This window comes from Dama dama, chromosome 25 (assembly GCF_033118175.1).
Source record: "Dama dama isolate Ldn47 chromosome 25, ASM3311817v1, whole genome shotgun sequence".
Taxonomy (NCBI): Eukaryota; Metazoa; Chordata; class Mammalia; order Artiodactyla; family Cervidae; genus Dama; species Dama dama.
The window spans coordinates 25059636-25086540 of record NC_083705.1 but is presented as its reverse complement, the minus strand read 5'-3'; the positions used below and the strand labels follow the sequence as shown (position 1 = coordinate 25086540).

The 26905-nt window shown below is 34.1% G+C and overlaps 2 protein-coding genes across 4 annotated transcripts in view; both read left to right on the top strand.

Moving 5' to 3' along the window:
• Window positions 1-26905, top strand: part of KIF2A (kinesin family member 2A) — a 70652-nt gene extending 43747 nt beyond the window's left edge. Inside the window, exons 5-20 of one of the 3 annotated variants that reach the window (XM_061129715.1) lie at window positions 656-721; window positions 1344-1444; window positions 3191-3286; window positions 5267-5321; window positions 5690-5852; window positions 8013-8103; window positions 8201-8264; window positions 8826-8917; window positions 9276-9418; window positions 9727-9931; window positions 11233-11343; window positions 12419-12486; window positions 16697-16847; window positions 20657-20758; window positions 22944-23079; window positions 25195-26905. In XM_061129715.1, the coding sequence (XP_060985698.1) occupies window positions 656-721; window positions 1344-1444; window positions 3191-3286; window positions 5267-5321; window positions 5690-5852; window positions 8013-8103; window positions 8201-8264; window positions 8826-8917; window positions 9276-9418; window positions 9727-9931; window positions 11233-11343; window positions 12419-12486; window positions 16697-16847; window positions 20657-20758; window positions 22944-23079; window positions 25195-25280 (1730 nt within the window). In that variant the 3' untranslated portion in view covers window positions 25281-26905. Of the gene's footprint in view, window positions 1-655; window positions 779-1325; window positions 1445-3190; window positions 3287-5266; window positions 5322-5689; window positions 5853-8012; window positions 8104-8200; window positions 8265-8825; window positions 8918-9275; window positions 9419-9726; window positions 9932-11232; window positions 11344-12418; window positions 12487-16696; window positions 16848-20656; window positions 20759-22943; window positions 23080-25194 lie in introns of all 3 variants that reach the window. The other 2 variants (XM_061129713.1, XM_061129712.1) reach the window with 2 other exon arrangements.
• LOC133046749 (small ribosomal subunit protein uS12-like) lies at window positions 19160-19666 on the top strand. The gene has a single exon (XM_061129719.1). The coding sequence runs from the start codon at window positions 19175-19177 to the stop codon at window positions 19604-19606; it is 432 nt and encodes a 143-aa protein (XP_060985702.1). The 5' UTR covers window positions 19160-19174; the 3' UTR covers window positions 19607-19666.

The window sequence follows — 26905 nt, the reverse complement described above, 5'->3', positions numbered from 1 at the left end:
GACAAGTTGAATAGGTATAAATTGTAGTTAATTTCAGGACTCTCATATGTTTTCAGCTGAGTGATGTAAAGCATAGTTAATCCTTTTCTGCTGTTCAGAATGGTCCTTTCTAGTAGTGATGTTCCCTTGTATGTACAGATGATGAGGCAGGATAGCCGTGGGTATTAGAGGAGTCAAGGCAGACGGAAAGGCCTGCACTCTCAGCACTGTTCTTTGAGTCTTGTGAAAATTTACATTTCTTTGTAAAATGTGATGTTTGTATTTAACTCAGTATTGTTTTTTCCACTTCTGTAACATCCACAGTAGGAAATTCTCTGTTGAAGATTTGCCTGTTTGAGGAGCAGAGTGGGATCTAAAATACAAGGAGGGTTGAGATACTTTTACATTGTTACTTTCTATATGTCTGAATTGTTTGAGTTTTTCCAAATGAGAGTGCATATAAAATCTGTATTTTGCCCACTTTTTTTTTTTAATGATTATTTAAAATCAAGCTTGGCTTTGGTTTTTATATAAATTATTCAGATTGAGTTTTGTAGCTACAGTTACATTGGTAAAACCTAAGTCTGTACATGTTACTTTGAAAACCTTTCAGCTTATCAGTGTATTGACCAGAATTGATTATTACATATATTTGAAAATTGTGTTTCCCTTTCAGTGGTTGGTTCTGCACGTGCGCGGCCTAGTCAGCTTCCCGAACAGTCTTCCTCTGCACAACAGAATGGTAGTGTTTCAGATATATCTCCAGTTCAAGCTGCAAAAAAGGAATTTGGACCCCCTTGTATGTAAATCACGTATCAAGGATTCAGTCATTTTAGTCATACATGTAACTTCTCTTGGTCAATTTTATAAGTCCCCAAATTGCAAGCTTAATTGCAGGTTTTATTTTTACCATTGTAGAAAATTTTTGTTGTTGTTAGTTTAGTCTGTTAATTGGGTTTTTTAATGTATATTTTGGAAGAAAAAAAATTATAATATAAAACTATAACAATGTTTCAGTTGCTTTAAATTTAAAATACTGGCCAGATGATCTTGACAGATGTTACAGAGGAAATATGCTCCTTTATCCTTATCAGTTCAAAAGATCTTTGATTCTAAACCAAGAGATGACATGTATCAGTATGTTAGAGTCACTTTTCATGACTCTTACTCGTATTTTGTCCTGTTCCTAGTTTTGTTAAAGCAGCTCATAAGTAAGTTCACATATTTGTCATGGGCATGTTTTGTCACTGTGTACCTTTTTTTGGGTGTATGTGGTAAAATTACATTGATACATAAAATTTTGTGTATAAGTGCAATACTCTAAAAAGAAAACTATACTTCTACAGCTCATCTTTTTCTTCTAGCACGTAGAAAATCTAATTGTGTGAAAGAAGTAGAGAAATTGCAAGAAAAACGAGAAAAAAGGAGACTGCAACAGCAAGAACTTAGAGAAAAAAGAGCCCAGGTTTGTAACAGAAACATATTTTGTTTATGCACCAAAGATTTTACTGCGTCAGTGAATGGGATTGGCTTATGAAAAAAATAACTCCTTTAAAGATTTCAATATAGTTCCTTAGATTGACATTGAGGAATAATATAAACTCTTGAGAAAATAAGTTATTAACAGATTTTTTTTTACTACATAAATTTCTCAAATTTTAGTTGGTATGTCTTAGTCCTGAGGCTTTTTCCATTTTGAATAGTAAGCCATTGTGCTGCAAAATTCTAATAGATTTATAATATCAAGAATAATAGGATTTTAGGTTTTTTAAAAGGACTAAAAATGCATTCTGAAAGTACCAGTTAAAGTGTATGGTTATACTATAAATGTTACTGTTGTTTTTCCATGGTTAATAAATTGAACATATCATAATGAAAGAGTGGAAATTTGTTGTGTGTTGATTTATGCTAGATGTTGAGAGTGTAGCTCTGTCATGCCCCTCTTCTCACATTTCCTTTAGATGGTTAGCAAAATTTTTCCAGCAGTGGAAAATTGCATAGAAGACTGGTTTATTATCTCTCTACAAGTCTTCACATTTTTTACTGTTGTACAAATAATTCCTCCGTTGTGCTTATATTGTAACTATTATATTCTCAGAACTCGTTTCCTGTAATGAAATACCAGGATTGTTTCCTTATTTAAGAGTATGTTCAAATGCCCTTAATCATAAAGATGTTGTGTTGTGGAATCAATATAATACTCAACCTCAGTAAAGCAGCTTATATCTGAAAGTGACCTGAGAGTGACCAGTTGGGTTTTGAAATAAACAAGCTGTTGTCTACTGATGCTTAGCACAGATGCCACCTGGTGTCTCCTGTGGGTACTTCATAATATTTTTATCTGAACTGTTTACATTCTTCTTCTTAATTGATATAGTTGGTGTTATTTCCCAATAAGGTTAATTGAGAGTAGTGACATTAACAGTTTTGAAATTGAGTTGTACTCGAAGCAAATGTGCAATAAAATACATGGGGAAAAAAACTGACTTGAAATATTTAATAATTTATACTCATGGCCTGGCTAGGAGAGGCTGTTAGCTCTTGCTATTTGTGTCTTAATCTGAATTTTCTCAATTTTGAAGCAAAAAAGTAAATTGCTATTAGCATTCAATAATTTGAATTTTAAAGATTTAAAAAATTGTCTTGGCTTCCAGTTCCTTTAAATCCTATATCCTGTTGATTCGGAACTGTTTTATACCAGGCTTTAGTTTTTTTTTTTTACAGACTCAGTAAAAATAGGAAATGAATATAAGTGAATCCATAGTTCTATTTTCCTGAAACATTGAATTAGGAATTGGAAATAAAAATCTGATTAAATGCATTTTTCTAAGAATTTCAGCTTTTCTAGAGGTTTTTTTTTTTTTTGATGTTTAGGATGAGTACTTTCTCTTGCTTAATTTTCTAGGATAATTAAGGTATGTGTATAACATTTGAAATAATACAAGGGTGGGTTTAATAAGCAATATATGGCTTGGAGTTAACAGATTGCACGTAGACTAACAGAATTATGTTTTTAAAATAAAAGTGATTTCTGGGCAGTTACTGATCTTGAACTCTGAAACTATATCACATCTCTGCTTTGAATTTGGGCTTGGCTATTACTAGTGACATAATTTATTACTTTAATTTTAATTTTCAAACCATGTATAAATGCAACAAATGCTACTTTATTGTAATTATAATAAATGATGAATTCTCTGTCTTCTTACAGGATGTTGATGCTACAAACCCAAATTATGAAATTATGTGTATGATCAGAGACTTTAGAGGAAGTTTGGATTATAGACCGTTAACAACAGCAGATCCTGTAAGATTCTTTGTAAATGATTGCCCTGGAACTTTTTATGCTGTGAATAAATATATGTTTGATACCCCCTAAATTAATATTGTATTTAGCTCTGTAACTTTTTTCTCTTTTTATGGGTGTTCCTTCTCCATATTTTAAGAAGAAAATCAAGAAACCATTGAGAATTCCCTGGTGACTTAATGGTTAGGACTCCAAACTGAGGGCCTAGGTTCAATCTTTGGTCAGAAAACTAAGATCCCACAAGCCACTCAGTGCAGCCAAAAAAAGAGACAAACTACCCACATTTACTCTTAATTCCCATAATTGATATATTAGACATGCTTCTCACAGAGGTACCTGTTTCACAGCAAAGCCTTCAAGCCCTTGGTGGTGGTCATTCGGTCACTAAATCGTGTCTGACTCTTTGCGACCCCATGGACTGCAGCACACCTGGCATCCCTGTCCTCCACTATGTCCCAAAGTTTGCTCAAGTTTAAATAAAAAGTTAATTAGTAGTAAGTGGGAATGATGGTTGGATCGACAGCCCAAGACAAGAGGAAATAACTTGGAATTTACATAAATGATGGTCAGAAAGCAGCTTGGGTCTTCTGACATCATCCTTGACTGTTGCTCTGCCCTACCAAGGACTTTGCTAAGCAACCATCACTTATACTTGCATCTCAATTCCAAGTTTATTTCCTCTTGACTTGGGCTGTGGATCCCACCATCATTCCAGCTTACTGCTAATTAATTTTTTTTAAATGTTTATTTTGGCTTTTAACAGTGAGTAATGATTGTTGAGGACTGCTGTAAAACAAAACTCTAGTGCTTAAAAAATGTCTTATTATGCATTCCTTTCCTATTAAAGAATGAGAATTTAGGGACATCCCTGGCAGTCCAGTGGTTAAGACTTTGTTCCCCAGTGCAGGGGGCGCAGGTTCAATCCCTGGTTGGGGAGCCAAGAACCCACAAGCCTGGCGGCCAAAATCCAAAACATGAAACGGAAACAGTATTGTAACAAATTCAATAAAGACTTTAAAGTGGTCCACATCAAAAAAAAAAAAAAAAAAATGAGAGTTTACTAGACAGGGAATACTTTTGTAGTTTGTATTTGTGAAAAATAATACATCTGACCTAGCATACATGGAATGTATTGGGTACACAAAATATGTTTATTTTAGGCAGATGTATTATATGTGATTTAACAGTGGTTCATAACATCTGATCTCATGTATTTTAGTTCTTGTTGCCCCTCCATTTGTTTCACTTACATCTGAGCTCAGACTTTACAGCAGTGTTTGCAGAACTTTTTCTGAAAAGGGCCTGATATTTTTGGCTTTGTGAACCATATTTTCTGTGTTACAACTTCTCAATTCTGACTTTGTAGTATGAAAAGCAGCCATAGACAATACATAAATGAATGGGTATGGCTGTTTCAGAAAAACTTCAGTAGTGACTTGGGTTGGGTTTTTAGGCCATACTTTGCAAATTTCTACTTTATATTAAATATCATTACAAGACAAACATTGGGAACATAAGTTTTATGAAAAAATATTTATGTCTAATTAATTGGCACATTATGAAATTGTTCAAATTATTTTGCCTAATAATCTTCTGATAATGCTGTTTCTTGTCTACAGCTAGTTATCTTTGCCAACAGCTTTCCCTCCAGTTCAGTCTGATAGGAAATTTGACTTTTGTTGTATACAGCCCATCTTGACTTGAATAAGGTGGCTTCTTAATGTGAACCTGTTGCTATCAAGAGTAGTAGTGTCATCTGCAAAGTTATTTCCTAGAGGTTTACCAAATGACACAATCAGCAAGTTTCCATTATACTTTGAATTTTTAAAATAATTGTGTCTGATGATTCTTAAAATTTGTGTATTACATATCCTATTTTTGCTGTGCATAAATTTCTAAAACCTTAGAAATATCACATAATTAATTTTTCAGTGTTTTATAATTCACTGATAATAACTGGAAAAATTATTTTATTTCTAGATTGATGAACACAGGATATGTGTTTGTGTAAGAAAACGACCACTCAATAAAAAAGGTATGTTTGTTGAGCTCTAATCAAAGGTCGATTTTTGTCCTGTTTGCAGTTTATTTTGATAATACCAGAAATCAAATTGATTTGGAAGAGTTAAGTGTAAATCATTTCATTTGTATATAAGCATTAGGCAGATTTCTGTGGTTAGGGCTGTTGTGTTATTGCTGTAAGGCTGCCTTTCCTGGCTTTACGGAAATCTTGATTTTTTTAACTTTGTTGAAATATTCTATTTGAATGGCATGTTTATGGGATGTTTATTTTTACAGGGTTACTACTTTTATCTAAATTCTTACTACTTAAAATAATTTTTGTTCATTAACTCAAATGATGTGAAAATTACTGGCCATTGACTTTTTTATTTATTCTTTTAGAAACTCAAATGAAAGATCTTGATGTAATCACAATCCCTAGTAAAGATGTTGTGATGGTACATGAACCAAAACAAAAAGTAGATTTAACAAGGTACCTAGAAAACCAAACATTTCGTTTTGATTATGCCTTTGATGACTCAGCTCCTAATGAAATGGTTTACAGGTAGGTAAATTTGTTGTAAATCATAATTTGTTCTTATTCTATGTTCAGGGTGTTCACCATCACCCTGAAACTTATATTGATCTTGGCATCTCTCTCCAGAGGTGCAATATTCTTTTTTTTACCCCCTTAGTTTAAACAAATAAGAATATTTAATAAACACAATAATAAATAGTAATACTTGTTTTCTTTAATGCTCCCCAAATCAGTTTTCATTACCAATTAACTTATACACTATGTAACACACCATATGTATGGATAAGAAGTTTCTAGACAACATTTTCTATGCCTCTAGAGATGGGATGTGGTTATTTTTCCTTTTTAATATCTGCAGTATTTCAAAGAAATTTAAAATAACTGTTATACATCAGACACTTATTTGTCTAAATCTTTATTGACCACTTAAGGAAAAAAAGTTCTGAAATCTACGTGCATTTGCCTAGTTTATCATATTTAAGCTTTGAAATAGTTTTAGCATGAAATTCTTACGTGTTTGCATATTTAACCTACAAATAATTCAAACTTGTGTATTATGCATTGATGTCCTACATTTTTATCCAAATTTAGATTTTCATACATAGTTTATAAACATTTACTTCTCATTATTTAACAGGTCAATTTTAGCAGCATTGTTATTTCAGTCTATATTAAATGGTCTTGGCAGTCACTTGAATGCTATGCTTCATTGCCCTTTTATCTTATAAATTTGACTGGAAAACAAAATTAATTAGTGAGAATGCTAGCAAGTTATGATAAATGAGATCCTGTTAAGATCAACTCCTCTGGTCTTAAGCCAGTAAACTGCGAGTTCAGCTCTAAAGAAACAGGACAAAATTAAAGAGTATGTGAATGCTAGATAGAGGTATTGTGAAGAATTTGTTTTAAAAGGGAATTGTAAATTGTATATTTTTTACCTTTCTGAGAGCTGAGTCCTCTCCTTCTCACTCACTCCCTTGTGTCCTTCCACTACTGTCTCATAAATATATCTGTCTGACTTTTATAATCATTTTCAAGAGATCATTATAAACGTGTGTTTCTGTGTATGTGCTAGATTTAGTAAACATTTTTGTTTCACCTTGTATTTATGCTTCTTAATTTTACCAATATTAGTTCTGTCCCCTCTTATCCTTAACTTCTGTGGATTGAGGAATTAGGCTTTTTTTTTTTGTCCTATCACTCTTCAGACTCATTTCTAATTCTGTTTGATTAGAACTTTTTTCTCCTTCTTTTGTTCTATACTTTCTCCAGTTGTGCCTTTGAAAAAATCGATAGAGCTATATAAAGTGTTCACATATGTTCTTTTGAAGCCTGTGTAAAAAACCCATTTGTTTTGTATCATGCATTTTAGAGCACTGCTCAATGAAGTATTTTTTTGTCCTTCCTTACCTTTTTAATCTTGACCCCAGCAGTGATTATACCAATACATAATACTGGGCATCCTTTTCCTGAATCAGGACTGTCAATTCAGAATTCATTGTCTTATATAAAGATCATTTATAGTTACTTATTTATAATATTTGGGGATCCTTTTCCTGAATCAAGACTATCAGTTCAGAATTCATTGTCTTACAAGCATTGTTTATATTTGCTTATTCACATCCAGGAAAATTTTTACCAGTTTTATACTTGTTAAGATAATGTTTTTGTACTTTTTTCTCCCTCTAGCTTTTCTTTTTTGAGATTACCAGTCTTGATTCTGTTTCTGTTGAAACCTTTGATACATTTTTGAGTTTGGGTTGGGGTTTTTTGTTTTGGTTTTCATGTATGTCCCACTTGTCTGGCTGATATTACCATATTTTGTTGTTATTTTTTAAAACTTTCCTATTGTCTTCTATTAATATATATGTCTTTAGCTCAGCTACTATCATGTTTTTTTCCCCTGGCAGTTATTAATTATTGTGGCCATTTTTTTTTTTTTTGTGGCCATTTTTTGTCATGGAAGTATTGCTTGAAGATATGCGTTAAAGAGCTTTAAGCAATTTTAGGACATGGACATTTAAATTTTAAATCAGTGAGTTCAGTTGTGGTCTTAGAGTTGAACCTACTGGTTTGTTAAAAATTTTGGTGTAAGATTTGTTTATTAATAACACTAGATACTAGTTTTATTACTTATTTAATTAAAATATCAACTGTACATTTTGACCGCTGCATTTTATTTTTAAGGTTTACAGCTAGACCACTAGTGGAAACTATATTTGAGAGGGGAATGGCTACATGCTTTGCTTATGGGCAGACTGGAAGTGGAAAGACTCATGTAAGTAATTCGTTAGTTACATCCTGATAGGAAGCTGGTTTATTTTTCTTATACCTTAATTGTAAGACCTAAATTCTTTTTTCTTTTTAACATATAGACAATGGGAGGTGACTTTTCAGGAAAGAACCAAGATTGTTCTAAAGGAATTTATGCATTAGCAGGTAACTCCTTTTTGGGTATCATTTATAACATTCTTCCTGAATATTATTCAGGTGGTTTGGAAAAAGATTTGGAGGTACTGTACAGAATTTTAAGGGTAATTAATGCTGCACTTACTACGTATTTTGTCAGTTTTAGATTATCGGACTGCTTTGGAAAGAGCTTTGCTTTGGGGTCAGAAATCTTGATTGTGTGTGTGTTGTAATCTGACACATTGTTGGAGCTTAGTATTGTTGAATAGCGGCTTTGTGAAAAGTTCCCATTTGTTATAATTATGAAAGTACTCTTATTATGACCACCTATAATTTTATGCTATTTATAAAGAGAAGTAGTAGCATTCTTTTCTTGAATATGAAGGAGAGTGACTTCTAAACTGACAGTGTAGACAAACTGTTGCTATTTTTTGTAAAGTTAGTATCCACTTGAGTCTTCATTTTTATTATTGATACTATCATTCTAGGTAAGCATAAACTGATTCCTCTGAAAATAGAAAATTTTAATTTCTTTTAAAAAACAATTTTTTTGCATCTTGACAAATTTTCTCCATATGAAATTATTGGCAGCTCGGGATGTATTTTTAATGCTAAAGAAGCCAAACTATAAGAAGTTGGAACTTCAAGTGTATGCAACCTTTTTTGAAATTTATAGTGGTAAGGTAAGTTGAAATTTTAAACTAATTTTTGTAAGCTTTTTAAATTGTTGTTTAAAAATACATAACATAAAATTTACCATTTTAACTTTTTTAGTGTAGAAGTTCACCAGAATTGAGTACATTCACATTGTTGGACAGTTGGTGCCACCACATAATTGCTATATTAATTTAGAATATTATTTTGAAGTTTTGTGTATGAGAGTTTTTCTAAATTCCCTTTGAAATTCTTTAACTTCAATATCAATCATTATTATTCTAATAACAATTATTACGATTCTCTGAAATAATTTTTTAGAATCTGAATGACTCATTTTTATAGAACTGTTCTTATTTTCAAACTTTTTTTTTTTTTTTTTTTTAGGTGTTTGACTTGCTAAATAGAAAAACAAAATTAAGAGTGCTTGAAGATGGAAAACAGCAGGTTCAAGTGGTGGGATTACAGGAACGGGAGGTCAAATGTGTTGAAGATGTACTAAAACTCATTGACATAGGCAACAGTTGCAGGTAACTCATTTTAATAAAGAGAAACAATCTGATGATCAATTTTAGATACTTTGATTATAACTTGAGAGCAAAGCAAGATTGTTATTCAGTGTATCTTGAAAGTAAAAATCATTGTTCATCAAGACTTTATGAAGTGTGCCAGGTTAAATTCATTAATCTCATTATGTTTGTGTTGTTAGTTCACAATAGCTCTTTTGTATTTAAATAATAAAAACGGGATAGTTTTTTGTTTCTATTTTTAATGAAAATATTGTGACTTGCACAAATTAAACTTTTTACATATCAAAATGTTCTTAATTACATTGTAGAACATCCGGTCAAACATCTGCAAATGCACATTCATCTCGGAGCCATGCAGTGTTTCAGATTATCCTTAGGAGGAAAGGAAAACTACATGGCAAGTTTTCTCTCATTGATTTGGCTGGAAATGAAAGAGGAGCTGATACTTCCAGTGCAGACAGGCAAACTAGGCTTGAAGGTGCTGAAATTAATAAAAGCCTTTTAGCACTCAAGGTAAATAAAGTCCTTTTAATTGTGACAAGTCTCTTACTTTGGACTTTAACTTTGTTTACTCAGTTACAAAATGATAGTGTTTGTTTTTTCTAGTAAGTACGAGAGATTATCAAAATTTAGTTGTTTATGTTTGCAGTTACAGATTTTTATTGTTTCCAGAAATTTTCTTTATACATATTATTTATTCTTTTTAGGGTAGTTAAAAGATCTGTTAGTTGGCAGGCCACTTCCAAATAGTTGACAGGTTATTTAGGGAGATTCTAGGGAGCCTTAACCATTAATCAGTCTTTTTTCTTGATGGAGAGCAAGGAACCACAAGACTGAGCTAAGAAAGTTTCTCTGAAAAATGTGGAATGGCTTTCAGAAAGTTAGGCCAATATTATATATCTCCCTTGGCTTACAAAGAAAAGAAAATATTCTGTTTTTTCTTTTATGGAAAAAGTTTAAAAAAAAAAAAAAAAGTTTAACAAAGCTATGACAAATCTAGATAGCGTATTAAAAAGCAGAGACATCATTTCGCTGACAAAGGTCCATAAAGCCAAAGCTATGGTTTGACTATAGTCAAACCAGTAGTCATGTGTGGATGTGAGAGTTGAACCATAAAGAAGGCTGAGCACTGAAGAATTGATGCTTTTGAACTGTGGTGCTAGAGAAGACTCTTGAGAACCATGGACAGCAAGGAGATCAGACCAGTCAATCCTAAAGGAAATCAACCCTGAATATTCATTGCAAGGACTGATCCTGAAGCTGAAGCTCCAATACTTTGGCTACCTGATGCAAAGAGCCGACTCATTGGAAAAGACTGATGCTGGGAAAGATTGAAGGCAAAAGGAGAATAGGGTGGCAGAGGATGAGATGATTTGATAGCAACAGCGACTCAATGTACATGAAGCTAAGCAACCTCTGGGAGATAGTGAGGGATAGGGAATTCTGGTGTGCTGCAGCCCATGGGATCACAAGTCAGACATGACTTAGCAACTGAACAACAGTTATATCCTACTGCCTGTCACTTCTAAACACCAATCATAGTCTCCAGCAGAATCTTTTGGAGTTAACAAAGTAGTCTTTTGGTTAGATTGTTTTTTGGGGTTTGTTTCTGGTATTTTTATTTCCCAAATTTCATTTTCTTGAATAATGATTTATGAGAACATTTTTACTATGCTGTAGACCTCTTGATAGAATTTTCAGAGCTGATCAGATTTTAAATGTTAGGGTTATTGTAAGAGATCTTTTAAATACGTTCGATAAGGTTAATCTTTATAAGAAGCATAATCTGTGAAATTTGCTTTCTTAATTTTCAGGAGTGCATCAGAGCCTTAGGTAGAAATAAACCTCATACTCCTTTCCGAGCAAGTAAACTCACTCAGGTGTTAAGAGATTCATTCATAGGTGAAAACTCTCGTACCTGCATGGTAAGTTTATGTTTGTTTTGTCTTAATCCTAAATGAATAATTATACAACATCTGTGGGAAATTTATGAAATACATTAGTAGCATTTAAAGTCTTCTACTGTGATACAGTGAAACTTAAAATTGTGGTCCCTGCCAGTCTGATAGGATTGTATTGCTGTTATAATACATTCATGCATTCTACTAATTACAACATCTGAGTCCTCTTGAGATTGGTTTCCATTGCTTTCTGTTTTTCTTACATATTGGTCACACTTCTGTCTTTCTTCATATATCTAGAATTTTGGATTATATAATTTTCATTATGATTGAATATCTTATAGACACTCTGGATTCTGTTATGTTCTTCTGAAGATTATTGGTTTGTTGTTGTTACTGTTATTTTAGTTAACTTAGAAAGTTAACTTAGCTGAACTCCAAACTCTTGTCTCCCCTGCTGTGAGCAGCAACTGACCTTGAAATCTCTGTTTAGTTCTTTTAGACTTCGCTATGTTTCTTATAGTCAGCCTGTGTACTCCAGTTTGGGGGTCAGGCAGAGATTCGGGTAATGTGTGTATTTGGGTAGAGTACTCATGTGTGTATATATATATGAATATACATACACACATACACACACACACATACACATGAGTTTCTCCCTCTGTGGTTACTTCTCTTCTGGGACAAACTTCACTTCCCAGCTACTATGGTGCCCACGTCCAAACTGTCCTTCTTAACTAGTGAAACTCCAGGTTTTTTTTGAAGTTTTAGTTGTCCTATGTGACAGCAGCACAGTTTGCCCTTAAGCAAAAAAGAATTTATCAAAAAGAGGGGCAGTCAGACACTCAGTGTTACTCCCTTCTTTGAGGTGTTGACCTCCATTTTCTGCCTGATGTTTGATCATTTTGTGGTGCTGTTAGAGCTGTTTATATTTTAACTGGAGTTTATAATTACTATATGATTATGGGTGTGAGATACTGAATTATCTCAGAGTTTCTTTTCTTTGGATGACCATATTAAGATTAGACCTTAAGGAGCCATGTGTCAATATTACTGTCATCTATAACATTTTCTTTATCTTTGCACTTTTCCCCCATAGATTGCTACAATATCTCCAGGAATGGCATCCTGTGAAAATACCCTCAATACATTAAGATATGCAAATAGGTATGAGATATGGTTATTTTTAAATTTGAAAGGAATAGAACAGTATATGATTTGATTTAATATCTTACAGGGTAAATCTTATTACATTATTCTTTCCATTTTCAAAAAATTTTTTGCATATTTGTTGAAATGATATTTAAAATCATTTTATCACATCCTAAAAATAAAAATAATTAGAAATGTGTTGAGTAACTTGAGAAGACAGTTATATTTTTAGTAGAATTGGTCTTACTCAAGAACATGATACATTTTTCCATTTAAGCAAGTTATATATTGTAGTGTTAGTTCTCATTATGTTAAGACTCAAAAGGGAGTGAGTATCAGGCACCAGTTTGTATTTATTAAGTTATTTTGCTATATGCTAAAAAATTATTTCTGATAATGTTAAATGTTATACGTGGGGAATCTAGGGATTTAGTAGTGATGGCACCGTTCTTTGTGGTGTTCTATATGGGTTGCTGCTGCTGCTGCTAAGTCGCTTCAGTCGTGTCTGACTCTGTGCGACCCCATAGACGGCAGCCCACCAGGCTTCCCCATCCCTGGGATTCTCCAGGCAAGAACACTGGAGTGGGTTGCCATTTCCTTCTCCATCTATATGGGTTACATTTTATTATTTATGAAAATACTGTTACAAACTTTTCATAGACAGTTGGATTATTACAAATGAGAGGACAGAAAGCGTTATACACCGTTAAAGCAATTTGTTCCCATTGCTCTTGTTTTAAATGACTATTTATATAGTTTTAAATTTCTGTTATCACATACTGCATTTGTGATTTTAACCTAAAGATAAAATTCCTCTTTGTGTTACATTTCTGGTGTGGCGAGTCTTTTGATTTTGCTAAACATAAGTATTTGTACTGTTTTTTTGTTTTAGTCACTACTGAGATTTTTTCTTTAATCTTTCATTAAGATGTTAAATATATATGCATATAGGAAAGTACCCAAACATAATGTAGTAAATGAATACTTCACACATTACATAGTGTAAAGTAATGAATACTTACAAAGTGTAAATTCTGGTCATTACACCAGGAAATAGAACATTTCCAGTCCCCCCAGAAAATTCCCCATGTGTCCCTTTCTGATCACAAATCCTGAATAACATGCCTAAATCCATTAATCTCAATCCATTATCCTGATTTTGGAATAAATTGCTCAGTTTTCTTTCTTTCTCCCTTTTTAAAAATAGTTTTACTACCTATGAATGTGTCTTTGAACAATATAGGTAGCTGTATTTGAACTTCACATAAATGAGAACACCCTTTGTTCTTTTGTATTTTGCTTTCAGTTTAAGAGATTTTAAAAAATCATCAGTAGAAACTGTTAGAAAGTATAAACTTACCTTTTGCCAAAAGATGAAAAATAATTTCTTTAAAAATATAATAGAATTTTATTTTTAAACTTAATCCCTTTTAAACTTTGAATTATAAAATCCTAGCTATGAACCTTTAATAATTCTTTATAGTGAACATTTTTGGTATTGTAGGGTTTTTATCACTAATTTAAAATGTTCCTTATTTCAGAATTGTTCATGGGAGAGATGAGGAACAGCTTAGTGTTATAGTCCTGTTGTAGAATTAAAACCCTCATATCTTCAGACTTCTGTATTTGATCATTCCTCTGGTTCATTTAGACCCAAGTAAAATATTTTAATTTATTATCATGTAATGTGATTCATTTGCAACATTACTAACCATCTGGGACAAACAATTCTGTCTTTTATTTCCATATCTTTAGGAATAAAGATTTTCAATCTCCTTTGATAGCTCATTTGAGGAGTATAGTTCCTGCATATAGTATAGTTCAGGTTGGGTAAGAGAGCTTTGAATAGAGGGAAAATGTGTGGTTAGGGGCTAAAAGGGTACCTAAATGAGGATATTCTGAAAGAATAAGATAAGTAATGGGGTTGGGAGTAAAAAAGTGATTAAGTCAGTATTAGAAATTTGGGTTTGTCAGCATGTATGTAAATAAGCTTTCCAAAGTAACTATAAAGGAAAAAGGGCAGTGCATGTGATATTGAACCTTTGAGAGCAGACGTTACCAAAAGGTCAAAGAAAGATTCTAAGTATAAGACTTTACTAGTTTTATCTATGTGACTATTTTTGATGTGTATAAACAGTAATTTCATTTAGTTAAACTTGAGAAGTAATGAGAAAAACAGAATATGGTTGGTATATATTGAAATGTTCAAACGTAAAATTTGTACTCAGCCAGGTTTGAACCTCAGTTATGCTACATTCTCACTGAATGAACCTGGGTAAGGTACTTTATTGCTCTGAACCAATTTCTTATCAGTAAAATGGTGGTAATATCACAACTTTGTTGTAATGGTTAAATAATGTCTAAGAAATACTAATTATGCTATCTGCTGATAGAAAGTAATTAATAAATATTGCCTACGATTATGAAGTGAGATTGGCCCATAGAGGATATAGGAACTCAAAAAAGTTGGTTCAGAAAACCCATGCTTTGGTTAATATACCTGTTAGAGACATTGGCAAAAACAATTAAAATTCCATTGCTAAAGGATTTTCTTTGCCATGGTTCATCATCTGAATCACCAAACACAGAAAATTATTTGAGTGACTGTTTTTTCAGTTTGTTCCAAAGTTGCTTCATAACAGATACATTCTAGGTGCATAGGAAAGAAGTTAATTCATTATTAAGATTGTATGCCATTAGGACTTTAATTCCCTTCCGTCCTGTTTGAAAAGACTGCAAGACTGTTGAGGATTCATTAATGCTAATAAAATACTCATGGTATTGACTACAGAAGAAAATTAGACACGAGTGGTCATGTAGCTTAATACAAGGCATTTCAAATTTAGTTGATGGTCTAGTTACACTTCTATAAAAGATCATAGGAAAAGGAAGAATTATGGAGTAGGGAATCAATAGAACAGAGGGGTTCAAAAACCTGTTAACTTTAATTATTTTTAAGACCCTTTTCTAGCAAATTGGTAATAAATGAAAACTTGAAATGTGCATTCCTGCCTTTACAAGAGCGTTTTCTTTTAATCTGTCGCTGTTGTGGTGCTGCAGAGTGAAGGAGTTTGGAATTAGCCCGTCAGACATCCCCTTCTCACAGGGCAGCGGCAGCCGCCCTGACCTCTCTCCTTCTTACGAGTATGACGACTTTTCTCCTTCGGTTGCCAGGTCTACTTTATTCTATGCATACAGTGTTTGTTTCAGTAGTTTCTTTTGGAAGGTGCTATATATAAATGTTTCATAGCATTTACTTTCATGGCATATACTTCTTTTGTCCCGAGCCATTTTATTTTTCATTTTCATTTTGTTTGACAGGTGGTGGTTATACTGCATGATCTTAATTTTTACATACTTTATTCGTTTATTTGCTTTAAAATGTTGATTTAGAATTCAGGCTTCCTTTTCCCCTCTCATATTTTTAAGGATGATGTCATCTTTGCATATTTCTTATTGAAGGATAGACTGTCTTATTTAAAAGGAAAAGTTTACATTCTTTCTGCAAGGAAATCACAGGGATCCTCTTGACTTAAAAAATGGACATTTGGGGGCTTCCTTAGTGGCCCAGTGGTAAAGTGTACCCTCTTCCAAATGTGTAAATTTAAGTGTAAGGGGGTAAACTTTTTTTAATGATAAAACTTTACAGCTTCTGATCTTTATGGATTAGAAATATTTCATGTGTAGGTATTTTAATTGAGCCTTATAACTACCAAAAATCTGCAAAGTATATTAAACTGTTTGATTTTTGGAGGACTTCCCTGGTGGTCCAGGAGTTAAGACTGTGCTCCACTCCAGAGTGCATGGTTTCGATCTCTGGTTGGAGAGCTGAGATCCCACCTGCCAGGCAGTGCAGCCAAAAAAAATGACTGATTTTTGACAATGATGCATTTATTAATCTAAGTACTGTTGTTAACATTTTTAACTGTAACAGATGTCTCTTATTTATTTTGAAATTCTGAATCAGCATACTTTGATTCTCAATTTGTTATGCACAGTAATTATATTTGAAGTAATTATAAAGCTGTACCTAAGTAAGTTCCTGAAGTTTAATATCTCTGCATACCTTTAATAATATTTCCACAGATTTCAGTTAGATTTGATCTGGAAAGCTGACATCATCAATATTAATATGTTAATTGAATTGCTTTTATATTAAATAGGTTGATATTTCTTGTCCCTCATGAGTCTTTGTTAATTAAAGATACCTCTTATGTCTTTATAGGGTTAAAGAACTGACTGTGGATCCAACTGCTGCTGGCGACGTCCGTCCAATAATGCACCATCCCCCAAATCAGATTGATGACTTAGAGGCACAGTGGGGTGTGGGCAGTTCCCCTCAGAGGGATGATCTAAAACTTCTTTGTGAACAGAATGTAAGTGATGTAATATCGTTGTAATTATCTAATCTTAGTTGTGTCATACATACCAGAATAAGTGAAAACTGTCCTCTAAATCAGGAATCAATCAACTAAAGCCTATGGGCCTGCCATCTATTTTTACAAATCAAGTTTGTTGAAGTATGACCGTGCTCACTAAGAACAGAGGCGACAATGACCATATGGCTCACAAGCCCAAAATATGTACTAAAGTTCACTGACCCCTGATCTAACTATTCTTTTTTCCAGATTTTATACTGACTAAAATTTGGGGACTTATTTTTAGCTATGCTGGGTCTTCGTTGCTGTACGGGCTTTTCTCCAGTTTCGGTGAGCGGGAGCTACTCACTAGTTGAGTTGCACAGGCTTCTCATTGCAGTGTACAGGCTTTAGGGCATGTGGGCTCAGAAGTTCTGGCTTCTGGGCTGTAGAGCACAGACTTGATAGTTGTGGCTCACTGGCTTTGTTGCTCTGTGGGATGTGGGATCTTCCTGCATCAGGGATTGAACCCGTGTCTCCTGCATTGGCAGGCGGATTCATTACCAGTGAGCCACCAGGGAAGCACCTAAAATCAGGGAATTTTTAAAGTAATACAGGAAACAGACAAGTTTGAGAATTGTACATGCAACATATCCTATACATAAAGCTTAGAAACAAGATTAACTTTAGACACATGGATATATACTAAAAGGACTCAGGAACAATATCAAAAATGAAAAATATCTGACATTTGTTACACCTAACTATTTTCTGTATTTTTGAATGTTTGGTCACATTTCATTATTTAAAATTTTTGATTCCCCTGTTGCTTAAAAATAATAATGCATAAGAGCAAAGATGTATTAAAAAATAACAAAAAAGCACAGATATTTTCACGTAGTTATTTAACTTCATTTTTTAAATGTATTATCTGTATAGTTTTGTATCACTTTTCCCACTGATAATCCTATAGTGGCATTTTCTTATAATGATAAAAGATAGCATTTATTAGTTTCTTATTACCTCATGACACATATTTGCTAAGCATTTTATTAACTGACATAATCCTCACATTTTCTAAAAGATTAAGTAATAAGTGTTGAAGCCAGGCAGGATTGAAGTCTGGGTCTTTCTCATTCCAGAGTGAATCTTATGTCAGCTAAATTTATTGCCTGCTGCAATAAGATATTCTTTGAAAACAGTATAAGTTTAATGTGTTAATACTTTCCAGCAGATATTTTAAAGTCCAAATATTCTAGAGTAAAAAATGGACATACTAATTTTGTTATCATGTTCCAAAATACTTCCTATTAATAAAGCAGGACTTAATGCAGCAGCAGTTCTCAACCAGGAATGACTTGGCCCCTCTCCAGGGAAAAATGTATGGAGACATCTTTGGTCATCCCAAGTGGGATGGTGTTGCTAAGATCTTGTGGGTTCAGGCAGGGGATGATGCTCAATATCATACAATGCACAGGGACATTCTCCCCCCACAAACCCCCACAAAATGTCTGTGATGCAGAAGTTAAGAAACCTGGTTTAAATAAGAGTTCTCAACTTTGAACCATAGATAATAAATAACTAAAAATGAAATCCTGGTGTTAGTCTATCCTCTGTGCCCCAAAAGCTTTGAAAGAGAATGTATTTGCTTTTGAAATCCTTAGAGCAAACCCTGCCTTGCTCCTACATATGGTGCCTCCAAAGATACGAAAAACCAAAATGAGATAGGCACTCCCTACAGCATCTCTCTCTCTCATTTTATTCTTGTATCTGTTGGGTCTCTGTGGAACCTTAATTTGGAGAGCTTGGCTAGGTCACTAGAACTGATCTAGACACTTTTTAAGCATGACATTATGGGTTCTTGCAACTTTCTCCACGTATGAGAGAGTGTGAATTTCTTTCAACTTTGCTTTCCCCAAGGAACTATCTCGAGATAGTTCAGCATTAGCCTTCAGTTAAGTATTGATGCATGTGTTACATATTCTTACTGCTATATTAAATTTTAACAAGGTAGGTAAAATGGAATCGTGTCTAGGACATACTCTGGAGATAAAAGTAATACAGTAGACAGACAAGAGGATAATCAAGTGCATTAGAATTCTGAAAGTAGTTGTACAGATAAAAAAGTACTCTGCGTGGACTGCATGGAAGTGATAGGAATTTGCATAGTATCTTGAAGCAAAGGAAAGACAGGATGTTCTGGGCTTGGCAGGGAGGTGGGCAGATAAAATAAGTAAAGGTTTTTGATTGTGGATTTACCAGAAAGAATATGAGAGAATCATGCCTGCATGTCTTGATTAAAAACAGATAGATGGTCTTTCGCTCAGGCCCGTGGTGCCGGCAGGATGGGCAAGTGTCGCGGTCTTCGTACTGCCAGGAAGCTCCGTAGCCACCGACAAGACCAGAAGTGGCATGATAAACAGTACAAGAAGGCCCATTTGGGCACAGCCCTGAAGGCCAACCCTTTTGGTGGCGCTTCTCACGCCAAGGGAATTGTGCTGGAAAAAGTAGGAGTTGAAGCCAAACAGCCAAATTCTGCCATCAGGAAGTGTGTCAGGGTTCAGCTAATCAAGAATGGCAAAAAAATCACTGCTTTTGTACCCAATGATGGTTGCTTGAATTTTATTGAGGAAAATGATGAAGTTCTGGTTGCTGGATTTGGTCGCAAAGGTCATGCTGTTGGTGACATTCCTGGAGTCCGCTTTAAGGTTGTCAAAGTAGCCAATGTCTCTCTTTTGGCTTTATACAAAGGCAAGAAGGAAAGACCAAGATCATAAATTTTGATGATGAAAGCACGATAGTAATAAATTTTCATATACCAAAAAAAAAAAAAAAAACAGATAGATGGCTCTTTTTGTAAAGAGAAAATAAAAAATTCTTTAGCTAACGTGATTATATAAACTTATAGGGATGGTAGCGTATTGATGAAAGAGTCAAATGTCTACTTACAATATTTAATTTAACCAAGATACACCCATATATTTAGAATTGCGTATTTTGTTTGAAAAATGTTGCTTTCGCACTGACATTTTACAAAACAATTTTAAGTGAACTTCTCTATCATTGTGGCTGCGTTTTGAGGAAATAAATCATTAGATACTAGAGTTGGAAAGGAAGCTCAAAAAAGAAAACAAAGCTGGAGAAGTTTGACTTGGTATAGGACCAAAATATATGATATATACATTTGTAGGCATTTGTGGATGAAGTAGAGTTGTGAATTGTCCATTAAAACTGCTGTTAAAAAAAAAAAAAAAAAACAGTAAATTATGTAGTGCAATTCAGGGTTTAAATTTAGTAAGAGTTAAGACCTTCAGAATACCAGTTTGATAGTCACAGTCATGAAGGATGTAATATTTACGTCTCTGTTATACTGACATGTTACTTTAAATGAACATTGAATGAACTTAAAACTCAACATTTTGCTTCTTGTACTGAAAAGAAATTTAAGACATATATATGAGTTGTTAGTGAAAGTAAACAATGCTGAAGAAATATTTCAGTATATTTATAACCTGTTATAAATGTACTTTTGAAAAGTTGCACTCCTGAAAGAGACTGCTTTTTTAGAGTTATTCTGTAGTAAAACTTGGGCTAAGTGAAAACTGTCTCTAACTGATACGTTTGAGTTGTCTTACTGAATGTTAAATAATTTTGACCCGTGAAAAGAAATTCTGGTTTTGCCTTTTGTTTTTTATTGTTTGTCTTTAACATTCAGGCTTCTTCAGTTTCTCAGTTGCATTTTTGTAAATGACATAGAAAAATCACTTTTTTATTATAAAATTTAAAATATAAACTTATGTCATAGTTTTTAAACTTTTTGTTTTAAGGAAGAAGAGGTATCCCCACAATTGTTTACTTTCCATGAAGCTGTCTCACAAATGGTAGAAATGGAAGAACAAGTTGTAGAAGATCACAGGGCAGTATTCCAGGTGAAGTATGGCAGAATCCTTAATCACATGTTTTTCTAGAAAAATTAACTACTAAATGACTTTTGAATGTCACACTAATCTAAAAAAGTGCTTGTTTATATTTATGCATATGTGTGTTTGTAGGGCATATGACAGTAAATTTTGAATAGAATGAATGATGACTACAAACAAACTTTCTTTGCAACTGTGGTAAAAAGATGTGGTTGATTTTTACTATTCTCCCACTTTATTTGCTTTTGTTAGTTGTCTATTTTTAGAGGAGTTGATCTTCTGCCCTCCTTTACCTGTTTCTTCATGGTAGACAGTTGGAAAACTCTTCTAAAGGGTGTCAGAGCAGTTGAGAAAGAGTTAGTGTTTGCAGAAAAGGAAGGTTATTTCAGGAGAGTTACTGCGCTGACTGAGCTGTCAGTCCCAGATGAATGAGGGGGAATATATCCCTTCATATAGCTATAACTCCTTAGGTATTTATCCTATTGTGTGTTCAGCCTATTTATAAAACCTTTTACTATATGAACCTCCCCTCTTTCTTAAACAAGAAAATATTCTGGAGGGTGATACCTATTTGAACATCTTTATGGAGACTTCACGGTCGACTTGCTCCTGAACCCCACTCCCTTCCCACAGTACTATAAATCCTTTGTCCTATTAACCTGTATATCTTTCTCTGATATTGAAGAAATCTTTATCTGTAAACAAATATTAACATTCCTCAACTCTAGGCAAATCACACCCTTGGATGAAGGGCTCAAAAATAGAAGAACTATTTATAATTGTAGAGTTGGATACACAATGATTAAAACTGTTAAAGTCAAACCCTTATTATGAGGCTCTCTTAAGAGCCCTAAGTTTTTAGATTAAATCAAAAAGGACACTTGTAATTTTAAGAAAATAACAGGATCCCCTGGTGGCTCAGTGGTAAAGAGCCCCCTTGCCAAACGAGGAGATGCTGGGTCAGGAAGATACCTGGAAGGAAATGGTAATGCACTCCAGTATTCTTGCCTGAGAAATTCCATAGACAGAGGAGGCTGGCAGGCTACAGTTCATGGGGTTGCAGAAGAGTCAGACATGACTAAACAACAAAACTCAGTTAAGTGAGGCTTTCAAGACCCTAATGCTGGGAAGGATTAGGGGCAGGAGAAGGGGACGACAGAGGATGAGATGGCTGGATGGCATCACCTACTCGAAGGACATGGTTTTGGTAGATTCTGGAAGCTGGTGATGGACAGGGAGGCCTGGCGTGCTGCAATTCACGGGGTCGCAAAGAGTCGGACAGGACTGAGTGACTGAACTGAACTGGTCATTAAATTGCATTGATGTTCGGAAAAGTGAAACTGTGTGTGCTGTAAAAAGCTAGAAAATGTTCATATTTATATCCCCTAACTCTAATTTAAAATGATCTGACCTTGTTAATAATCTATGGTTCGTGGCATTGTGAGAAAATGAAATTTATCAGTTTCATATATCTAAACTGAGTTAATGGTGGTTTCGTTAAAGCACTTACAAATAGTAGTAATTAGTTTTTACTTAGTGGTTCATTTGACTCTTCTAAAATGGGCTTTCTTGGGAATTCGTTGGTGGTCCAGTGGTTAGGTTCTGCACTTTCACTGCTGAGGGCCCAGGTTCAGTCCCTTGTCAGGGAACTCTTAAGATTCTACAGGCTACACAGTGCCGCCAAAAAAATGGGAGATATCCAGTGTTTCCTTACAGTCAATAATTTTGAAGAGCTAGTGTTTCGAATTTATGATTACCTCTTTGCCCAACCTCTGTGAGGCCCAACTGGATGTTAATTTCAGTTATAGTCTCCCATAGGCCTCCTGAGATTGCCCAGAAGTTTTATCACACCCATTGTTTTAGGGACAGCTGAGGCTTTGAGAGTTACTTTGCTCATGGATGGGCGTGCGTGTGTGTGATTCATTCCCACTTGTTCATGTGTTTGCTTCATTCCCTTCCCCAAACCCCGCTCAAAGTAAACATAGGACTATTTTTATGCCTATCATGTTTATATTTGAATTTAAAGAAATATTTCTTGATTTTATTCTGTAAATAAAGATGTTTTATGGTTATAAATATTTCAGAGAATACTGTCTTGAGTATGTTTGATTATATTTAAGATAAATCTATAAATTGGTTTCTGTCTTATAAAGAGGCTTACTGGATTTTTTTTTGTGGGGGTGGGTCATTTTAGGAATCTATCCGATGGTTAGAAGATGAAAAGGCTCTCCTAGAGATGACTGAAGAAGTAGACTATGATGTGGATTCATACGCCACGCAACTTGAAGCTATTCTTGAGCAAAAAATAGACATTTTAACTGAATTGCGGGGTAATTCTGTTTTCATTTTATCATTTGAAATCTGCCTAATATTTGTATGTAATTAGTGGGAGGATTTCATATTGTAAGAAGACATCTGAAGTGAAAATTCTGGGCATGTTTAGCATCTTTCTAGAGTTGTAAAGACCAACCCACCATTCCGGGTTTTTTTTTTTCCTGAAAATGAAGCATGAAGTATTTTAAGTGCTCTCTAGTCATCTTTTTTGTTTTAGTCTTTGGAGAAGATAAAGACATCTTATGATTAAAGAGGGAAAATATATTTTAACAAGTTTTTAAGTTTTATATACCCATGCAGAGCTTTGGTTTGGTAGGCCAATTCTTTTCAGTATTATTTTCCTTGGTTTAGATCTATTCCAGGTCATTTTTCTATCACCTCCTACCTGCATCTCCTTTCTGTGCATATCTTGTCATGATTTTCCTTTGAACTCTTGTTTTAAAAAATGAAGGGGAAGCTTCCAAACAGCTACTCTTTCTGCTTTGTTTATAAGGAAAGCATGTGGCTTACCCACATGCCATATCTTCTTTCTTGACTTACAGTTACTAAGCTCATCTGTGCGACTTCAGATAAGCACGTGTTGTGTGTGCTGATTTCTTAGGCTTTGGCAAATTAGCTATCTTCATTTATATGCAAGTAGGCTTCTTTGTGTGTACATGCAGTGCAACATGAAACTAGACTGAAGTTGCTGGATTTTTTAGCACTAAACAAGCTGCTTAATTTTTTAAACTAGGTTCTTTGTAAAGTTAGTTATTTGAAATCATATCCTGTAGAGTCAGCAGTGACCATTTTGCCAATTTAGAATTGTTTGTGCAGATGTAGGATTTCTAAAGTTTGCTGTTTTTCATGTTCTTCATATTCAAGCCTTGATTTAACGTGTTTTGATCATTTTTCATATGGCAGATTACCATAATGTACAAGCAGCTTTCTGTATGCATTTTATTCAGGAGACAGATCACAATGCATCCTAATTTCTTTTTCACTGCAAGACGTAGATTTCAGCTTAGTTCCTGTCCTTTTCTCAGGATTCATGTAAATATTAAGTATATCCAAACTTTGAAGAAATTACTACCTAAATATTGTATAATTCAGTACTTACTTAGAAAAAAAATTTACCAAATATAATTTTGATATTAATATAAATTTGAGAGCTATTATGTTAGCAGGCATCAGATTCAGAAGTCCTTATATTCCTTTCTAAATTTCAGAAAAAAATCAACTTTTTCAACATCACTGTACTTAGGAAGAGGGGAAAGAAATCAAGATTCCAACATTGTATCTTTCTCTTTTGAAAGCCGTAATCTGCACTGTTAACAAGTTGGGGAACTATTGGAAGGTGCCCTCTCCTGTGCATCGTGCAGGGCTTACAGCTGTCCTGGGTCTGCACTGAGTAGGTGACGGTAGCACCACCCCAGCCTGACCATCAAAACTGTCTGTAGATGCTACCAGCTGTCGCTGGGAGGGGAGCAGAAATCACCCCAACTGAGAACCACTGTTGGAGAAAGCTTTCTCATCTTCACACAGCAGTTACTTGCCTCTTCCAATTTTTACTTACCTGTTTCTTACTCTGTGTGAATCTGAATTAGTACATGATAGACAGTAAGACAGAATTGTAAGACCAAGAAATGTATATTTTGTAATCTCCCTTCTTCATCGTACCCTTTGTAATCCCCAATAAGGAAAAAGTGACATGTCTTAAAAATTCAAGTGAACTTAAAAAACTTCATAGATTAAAAGGTAAAATAGGAATTGAAAGTAGACATTTTCTAATACTCTTGAGAAGAAATAACTATTTTACGTACATATATAGCCTCTTTACACTGTAAAAAGGAATTCAAAGAAATTAAAATTGAACACTGTAAAATATGCTAAATAGAACAGAAATCTGTTGTGAGGATAACAACAAATAAAACCCACAAGCATTTCTCAGAATCTATGAATTTGTTGCTATACCTGAGCACTATGTTTAGTTCCGAGTTTCTGGACCACAAAGAACAAAAGAAAAAACCCTGAGTTGATACTGTAAGAGATGATTTGATAGGATGCATAAAGTTGTATACTGCATCGCATGTAATGCGAAACTTATTCCTTTCTTCTTTTCTTTTTCCAAGATAAAGTGAAATCTTTTCGTGCAGCTCTGCAAGAAGAAGAACAAGCCAGCAAGCAAATCAACCCGAAGAGACCCCGTGCCCTTTAAATCAGCATTTGCTGCTAAAGGATCCCCAGAACCCTCGCTATTGTAACATAGCAATGGTTCAGCTGTAAGGGCCATTTGAAAGTTTGAAATCTTAAGTGTCTGTGGAATATGTCTTGTCCCTTCACCTGAATGACATTTCAATTTTGTGAAACACTCCTTTGTCTACAAGATGCTTCTAGTCAGGAGGCACAACCAAGATTTGGGAATAGTGAAGCATTTTGTTTCATTTACCCAGATAGTGAGTTACTTTTGCAGATCCTTGCCAATTTTATTTTCTATATGATGAAGTAAGATTGTGGACTTGATCCAGAGGTGAATAGTAAGGGGAAGCCACAGCATTTCCATTTAACTCAGTTCAGTTTTCTTAGCAAGACTGAGCAGTTTTAAATCCTTTGCGTGCATGCATACCTCATCAGTGATTGTACATACCTTGCCCACTTCTAGAAACAGCTGTGCTCACCTCTTCCTGCTTTGTGCCTTGACTAAGGCTATTGACCCTAAATTTCTGAAGCACAGCCAAGATAAATTACATTCCTTATTTGTCATTGTAAATTACCTTTATTGTGTGTACATTTTTACTGTAATTGAGACTTTTTTTGTGTGTGACTAGTTAATTTTGCAGGATGTGCCATATCATTGAATGGAACTAAAGTCTGTGACAGTGGACATAGCTGCTGGACCATTCCATCTTATATGTAAAAAAATCTGGAATTATGATTTTAAAACCATATAACATGTGGTTATAATTTTCTTAGCATTTTCTTTGTAAAGAACTAAAATATAAACTAGTTGGTGTATAATAAAAAGTAATGAAATTCTGAAAAGAGTTTTATCTTAGGATAATACATATATACGCAGTGTGTGTTCCAGTGTGGTATTACCAAGACTAATAGTGCAATTTGATCTTTACCAATACCATTACTTAAGTTGAAGTGTCCATTAGCACCCCAAAATGTACCTTTTAAATGGTACAGTTAAAGAAAATTGGCTTCTGATGCATGAATATGTACATGTACATTGAAAGTAGTCCATAATAGAACTGTTAGTTTAAGCCAAGTGTAGACAGTACATAACTATGTTGAAAAAGAATTTAAGCTAAAGAGTTGACTTCGCCGTAAAAGGCAGATCTAACCCAAGCTCCACCCATTACCTAAGGTTTGATGTTTCACCACTATTTGGTGAGAACCACCAAATTCTCACCAATCAGTTCATCTAGGGCATGCTACTTTTTAAATGGTGGCACTTATTTTTACAGATTGCTATTCCAAGGAAGAAAACTGGCCACTTTTCATGTAAATATTTTGTTAGAAGATTTCTATCTCTCTAGGAGTTTTCTCTCAGTTCCCAGGATAGTGTCCAGGAGTACATTAACAAAAAAGTCTCCCAGGGATATCTTGTTTTGATTTACTTTAGGGAACTACCAGCTCATTCCTGTGGGCCAAAGGGAAGCTATGAATAGAGAGTCATATGAGCCAGACTCCCTACTTCACTGTTCATAGAATTCAAAGGGTAGTCATGGGAAATCCTAACACCATGGTGAAAAGCTCCTCTGTAAACTTGAAATCTAGTACAAATGTAGATTTTCACAGTGTGCTTATTATTAATAAATTAAATCTGTGTAATGA

Excerpts from the sequence above, each read along its gene's own strand:
- LOC133046749 (XM_061129719.1), top strand. The coding sequence starts at position 19,175 with ATGGGCAAGTGTCGCGGTCTTCGTACTGCCAGGAAGCTCCGTAGCCAC.